The sequence below is a fragment of the Pteropus medius genome, unplaced genomic scaffold, assembly GCF_902729225.1.
Source record: "Pteropus medius unplaced genomic scaffold, Ma_sr-lr_union100, whole genome shotgun sequence".
Lineage (NCBI taxonomy): Eukaryota > Metazoa > Chordata > Mammalia > Chiroptera > Pteropodidae > Pteropus > Pteropus medius.
Genome location: NW_024344378.1, coordinates 21,183,178 through 21,189,658, shown reverse-complemented (window position 1 = coordinate 21,189,658; position 6,481 = coordinate 21,183,178). Strand labels below are relative to the sequence as shown.

At 56.9% G+C, this 6,481-nt stretch overlaps 1 protein-coding gene across 2 annotated transcripts; it reads left to right on the top strand.

The window, feature by feature from the left end:
* Nucleotides 1-2,836: 2,836 nt before the first annotated feature.
* Nucleotides 2,837-6,064, top strand: NKX2-3 (NK2 homeobox 3). 2 transcript variants are annotated; one of them, XM_039871541.1, is made up of 3 exons: nucleotides 2,837-3,415; nucleotides 4,920-5,369; nucleotides 5,461-6,064. In XM_039871541.1, the coding sequence occupies exons 1-3, from the start codon at nucleotides 3,052-3,054 to the stop codon at nucleotides 5,541-5,543; spliced, it is 897 nt and encodes a 298-aa protein (XP_039727475.1). In that variant the 5' UTR covers nucleotides 2,837-3,051; the 3' UTR covers nucleotides 5,544-6,064. The 2 variants fall into 2 exon arrangements, with proteins under 2 accessions (XP_039727475.1, XP_039727474.1); XM_039871540.1 differs by having other exon boundaries at nucleotides 4,920-6,064.
* Nucleotides 6,065-6,481: the final 417 nt, after the last annotated feature.

Genomic DNA, 6,481 nt, shown 5'->3' with positions numbered 1-6,481 from the left:
AAAAGCTTACCGCCCAAGTAGGATTGGCCTAGTGGAGATCCCTGCTGGGAAGCTCCGCTACGGAGGAACCAGATCCACCAAAAGGAGCCTGAACAACTAGGGCAGGGTAGTCGGAGAGGACCCTAGCTCCTGCTCAGAGCATAAAGCAAAGATCAGCTCTAGGTATCGGGTGGAAGTCTCCTGCACGCTAGATCAGCCATGCGCAGAGCTGGGTATAAGAGAAAACAGGGCACAGAAACCGCCTGCTAGGCCTCTGCGCCTGGGGTCCCTCTTCTTTGGATCCTCACGGGCCTCCAGCCCAACAGGTTTGAACTGAGTCCTGGGCGGCCTGCTGAGGAGCAACCTAGCCAGGGGCCGCAGAAGAGAACCACTGAGGCCTGGCTCAAGGGTTCTTGGCGGGATAGTGCTAACAGCGGGAGGAGAGCGGACATCGTGGGCTTGAGGGTGGGCAGGAGACAGCCTTCTGCATGCCCAGGGAGAAGGCAACCCGGTGGTTCCCGGCGGCAGCAGTGGGTGTGGGGCGTTCCTCGGCGTCCCCACACCCCCCAAGAAGGGGGTTCTTGGAGATAGGTTTAGAGAAGGCCTAGGAGCGAAGCGCTGTGGAGAAGAGAACGTAGCAAGGAGAAATGCATGCTTCGGGTGGAAACCGGGGAGAAATAGTTTCGGTAGCTTTTGTATTTTTCTTTTTTTCTGACTCTTGAAATCATATAAGAAAAGCACCCAAAGAGGCGAAAAAATTGAGGACCAGTGGAAAGCAAAAACATTCCCCGCGACAGTCTATCCCTGGGGAAGGGGGTTGGAGCAGTAAGGCTGGGGCGCAGCTTCCTTCTTTTACGCTCTCCTGCCACCGCGACGCACACACTCAAGGACCCCCGCCAGCCAGTGCCGCGCACTCACCCCCACCTCTTTCTCGATCTTTGCGCCCAAGTGCTTGAGATCCGCGGCAAAATCAGGCGCATTCTTCTCTCTGCAGCACCACAGCTGGGTTTGGAGACGCCAGCCCCGCCTGGGCCGTCTCATAATTCAAAGCAGAAGGGCACCAGGCTCCCCTATAACTGAGGGCTGGTCATCCCCTCACAAAGCCCTACCCACAGAGAGTCCCTACAACGCCCGCGGGCCGCTGCCGCCACCTAAGAACTCCCCTGCGCACGTGGGCCGCGCGGCATCCTAGCTCCCCGGGCGGCCCCAAGGGCTGACTCCCCGCACCATTTCCGCTCCCTCCTGAACAGCCCCGCCTCCCCCGCCCCCCTCCGGCAAGTTGTTCTTTCTCTCCCCGGCGTTGGGCACCCACTCCTCTTGGCCCCAGCGTGGCAGGTCTCCACTTTCGCCCCCACTCCCATTTGGTGTCTGCCACCACCTGGGGGCGTCGTCCATAGTCCCTGCACCTTCCACCCGCCCCTTCCAGCTGAGGCTGGTCTCCCCCAGATCCACCAGTCTCGGCCGCAAAAAATGATTGGGGCGGTTAAGGCCAGATCAGAGGCACCAAGTTTGGGCCAGAATAGATCTCTATTTTTTTCAAGACCAGCTCTGCGCACCGGGCTTTCTGTGAACCTCACAGCAGCGCCCGCTGCTCCTCACTGGGCTAGGAGTGGTAGGTAGCAGGCGAAAGCCTATTGTGCTCCGGGAAGATGATCCCTACCAGCGTGAAGTTTCCAGAATCTCAGCGGACCCCATAGATTCGCCCCAAAATCAACTAGGACCGCACGAGGGCGCCAGAAGGTGTATGGGTTAGAGAAATTAGAAAGGCGCCTCCGAGGGTCAAGGCCTAGACACGGGCGCCCTATTTCAATAGGCGGAAAAGACTGCCTCCCTACTAAGGATGGGTCCTGCACTCAAGACCACATGAAGCCACCCCGTGTGTATGACACTCCAGACACGTCATCGCCAGTGCAGTCTATAAACACTGCTTGATCTCCGATGCAGAATAACAGTCGTTGACATGTATTGATCACCTACCATGTGCAGGGCCCAGCATTAAGCTCCTGGAATGTTCTGCCTCGTTTATCCGTCCTTTTTGTAGACAAAGAAACTGAGGCTTACAAATCCCCAAGGCCACACTCTGACTAGGCCACGATTCGAACCAAGAGCTATCAGACAACAAAATTCCGTAATAACTCCATCGTCCTGTCTCTCCCATACCTGCTTAGTGGAGCCGCTGCAAGGGCTACAAGGGCAAATGTAACCGAGGCTCTGTACGCAGGGGGCTCATAGTCTACCTGAGGAGAGCAAGCAGGCAATATAGTTAAAGTACTAGGTAGGAAGTGGTAAATGACACGAATGTCCTTTACTAACACGCGCTGCAAGTTGGATTCGAGAGAGATGATCAGGGAGCTAGGCGATCAGGGAGCGCGCTTCCCCGGAGGAAGGGAAGACGTTCCAAGTGGAGGGAACAGCTTGAGCAGTCATCAAGGAAGGAACGGACATGTTGCTCATCCACAGATATGTCAAACATCCCGTCTTCTTGGGGATTCAGTGTCTGGTATTTACAGGCCAGGAAGCTTTCCTGCTCCGCAGTAGCTAGAAAAACCTCGCTCCTGGGCCATCCTTCCCTGCAGTTGGTTAGCGGACAGGAAGTCTCCCAGAACAGGCGATGACCGGGAAGGTGCAGCCAGGAGGGGAGGGAATCGGTAGTTCTGGCACCCGAAGCAGTGCTGCCTCAACAGCAGTGACTTGGGACCTCACGACTCTATACTAGTCCCCGGCTATTTCTGGTAGCCGGGCTACACCCTACACAGTGGATGGGGGCGTGGTCCGCATGAGCTAGAACCAATGGGGAGGGAGGCCAAGGCAAGAGCCCCGCCCCCGACATGACGCACGACCCGGGGACACAGGCTTCACAGCCGAGGCCCCAGTCCCTGCAGTGGCTGTAACAAAACCCAGACTCCCAGGTCCGGGCCAATGGAGGCGATTTAGACTAGAGTGGGACTGCGTCTGTCAAAAGTCCCACTCAGCAGCAGCGGCGGAGTCCAGGAGAGCTGGAGCCGCCGGGCTGCCTCCCCGCCCCCGCTGCGATTTATTGAGTATTTGGACTGGACAAATTAAGTGGCCCTGATGATGTTACCAAGCCCGGTCACCTCCACCCCTTTCTCAGTCAAAGACATTTTGAACCTGGAGCAGCAGCAACAGCAACAGCATTTCCACGGCGCGCACTTGCAGGCGGACTTAGAGCACCACTTCCACTCGGCGCCCTGCATGCTGGCCGCTGCGGATGGAACACAATTTTCTGACGGAGGGGAGGAGGACGAGGAAGAAGAGGGAGAGAAACTGTCCTACTTGAACTCACTAGCCGCAGCAGATAGCCACGGGGATTCGGGGCTCTGTTCCCAGAGCTATGTCCACACGGTCCTGCGAGACTCGTGCAGTGGGCCTAAAGAACATGAAGAGGAGTCCGAAGTCGTGAGAGACCGGAGCCAAAGTGAGTAGAGGGGGAAAGGAATCGCACCTGCACATCTGGAGCAATGGCGGAGCGCCCACAAACAGCCCACAAACCCTGCCAGCACGGCTGCCTACCCCTTTAGCCTTTGGCCGGGGTCACGCCTCGCTCTGGTCGACTACAGTTTCGCGAAGCGCAGGTGCCTGCAAGGGAGCCGGGGGCGGTGGGAGACTCAAGAGGTGACCCAGACAACTACTCCTCCCAGAGGGGAGATGTTGATGCAGCCTCCAAGAGAAAGGAAAGTAGTTATTGCTGCCCTGATGCTGATAAGCAGCACGGGCTCAGCGGCTGGGTCCTGACAACTCACAGTATTTTTGCTCTTCCCAAGTACTAGAGGGACCAGAGCCTGAACCTTTTCCGCTTTCCCTCCAGCGTGAGACGAGTTCTTTGAGGCCAGGACAGTGGTCTCCTCTTCTCCGAAAAGAGAATCCAAGTAGGTTGTGTCCCCAGCGTCTGCAGGGCGCAGGAACTTTGGTAGAGACCGGCTGGGTAGTTTCCTCGCCTCTCTGCTGGAAGCTCAGTGTCCTCGCACCCATCGCACGGGCAGAGAGGGAGGGGATGTTGAAGAGTGAGTGGGAACACAGTCCATTTCGCAGAGGCTCACACTCCTAAAGCGCTGGCCTTTTTTGAAAATTCATAACGTTTTGCTTTGTGTCCCAGGCTGTGCGGCTGCGGGCCAAGAGAAAACCGCGCCGAACTTAGTCCGAGATCCCGACCGCTGACATCGGATGGGAGGTGACTAGGGTAGGAAAATCGGACAACTGAATAAAGCCTCCAAGGAAGTGTTTGTTACTGAGGAGACACAATCAAAAAAATCTCTTTCCCCAAGAGGCGGTTCGATGTGGTAGAAGCCAAGGCCTACACTCTGACAGTTCCCCTGGGCCTAAAATCGACGTAAAACTGTCTAAATCAATCAAATTTATTTTTCTCTCTAAGGTAGTACAGACATTGTCACACAGACATTTAGCAGTGGACAAGCAGTCTTTTAAAAGCAAAAATTAGTCCCTGGGCAATACGCAAGCACTACACCCTGGGATTGCCTATTAGATTTTCGTGTAACTCTTGCATACCGGCCCCCAAATACCAATATGCCTCACACTTTCAGCTATCTGTGACAGAGTGGAAGGCAAACGAGTTTGCAAATACTGTAGTTATTATGTAGTTGAAACTTTCCTCCTGAAAATAGTCATTAGCACGCTGAGCCGCACATTTAATACAGGATAATCTCTTCTCTCGCAGATGCTCCAGCTCGAAATAAACGCTCACTAACAACCCCTCCCTATGGAACGTGCCTCAGGTGTTCTGTGGGTACTTGGGCTGTTGCAGAGTTCCAAGGCGCCAGGAGCCACAAACTTTCCAAAAAGTCTAGGCATTTACTATCGCACGCTCTGCGCTGCCACCAAAAGGGGCCACAGGGCTCCGGGGCCCGGAGCCGTGGTGAGGCCGGAAACATCTAAGGGACACTGTTGTTTTGCTTCTTCCGCAGAAAGCTGCCAGTTAAAGAAACCTCTGGAGGCGGCTGGAGACTGTAAGGCGGTGGAGGAGAGCGAGAGGCCCAAGCCACGCAGCCGCCGGAAGCCTCGAGTCCTCTTCTCGCAAGCCCAGGTCTTTGAGCTGGAACGCAGGTTCAAGCAGCAGCGGTACCTTTCGGCGCCCGAGCGCGAGCACCTCGCCAGCAGCCTGAAGCTCACGTCCACGCAAGTGAAGATCTGGTTCCAGAATCGCAGGTACAAGTGCAAGAGACAGCGGCAGGACAAGTCTCTAGAGCTGGGTGCGCACGCACCCCCGCCGCCACCGCGCCGCGTGGCAGTGCCGGTGCTGGTGCGGGATGGCAAGCCTTGCGTCACGCCCGGCGCGCAAGCCTACGGTGCGCCTTACAGCGTGAGCGCGGGCGCCTACTCCTATAACAGCTTTCCGGCTTATGGCTATGGGAACTCGGCTGCCGCCGCCGCCGCTGCCGCTGCTGCCGCCGCCGCCGCCGCGGCCTACAGCGGCAGCTACGGCTGTACGTACCCAGCCGGCACCGGCGGCGGTGGAGGTGGCGGAGCATCCGCAGCGGCCGCGGCCATGCAACCCGCCTGCAGTGCTGCCGGAGCCGGCCCCTTTGTAAACGTGAGCAACTTAGGCGGCTTCGGAGGCAGTGGAGGCGCGCAGCCGTTGCACCAGGGTGCTGCAGGCGGGGCCGCGTGCGCGCAGGGCACCTTGCAGGGCATCCGGGCCTGGTAGGGGCACGGCGTCAGGCGCCTCACCTCAGCCTGGCGCCACCGGACTGAAACGCAGGAAAGGCCGGATCCAAGGGCCAGGTCTCCTTGTTAAAAAAGAAAGGAAGAAATACATGTCTCGCTCCCCAGAGCCCCAGGGCGCAGCTCACGTGAGGCCAGGGGCAAGGAGGATGCCCAGGACCGGTCGCAGAAACTGTCTCTGAGGCAGAAACGCCTCTGGGTGCCGGGGAGGACTTTGGCCCTGACCTAGCCTCAAAGGGAGTGCGAGAGTCTGGGACTCTGGTTCTCTGCCGCTTGGTTCTCTGAGAGCGAGGAGGCTTCTCTCCCTCGGCCTTCCCGCGGCCTCCGCAAAGCGTTGGCGGAGAACCCAAAGGGAAAAAAAAAAAAAAAAAAGCATGAAGGAGAAAAATGGGCGTTGTGGCTTGAGAAATCCCCAGGCCCTGCCGACCCTCTGTCCCCTTTGCGGGCCCGGAGCGCTATACCCCAGTCGATTTTTCATTTCCCAAGCGCAAGCCCTGCGTAGCAGATACCTCGGCCTGGATCTCCGGATTGTCAGGAGGCATAGAACTCTGCGAGAAAAACCAGCTGAGCGAGATCAAAAGTTGGGGTCTGAACAAATCCGGGACCTGGCGGTCCATGGGAGGTGTTACCGGGTTCCTTTCTGTTTCGTATTCTGTACTCAGCACATATAATATATATATATATATATAACTATATTCACACGCCGTGTACACACCCGCTGCCATACACTACAGGAGTCAATAAACAAGGTGCAATATTTCCAAATCATTGACCGGCTACAGACTCTGTTTAGCCCCCCAGAGTG

What these genes read in the sequence shown, in the direction of transcription:
- NKX2-3 (XM_039871540.1), top strand. Translation starts at nt 3,052, where the DNA reads ATGATGTTACCAAGCCCGGTCACCTCCACCCCTTTCTCAGTCAAAGAC. An exon ending in CGTGAGAGACCGGAGCCAAA is followed by an intron (nt 3,416 to 4,919) that starts GTGAGTAGAGGG and finishes CTTCTTCCGCAG; the next exon opens with AAAGCTGCCAGTTAAAGAAA.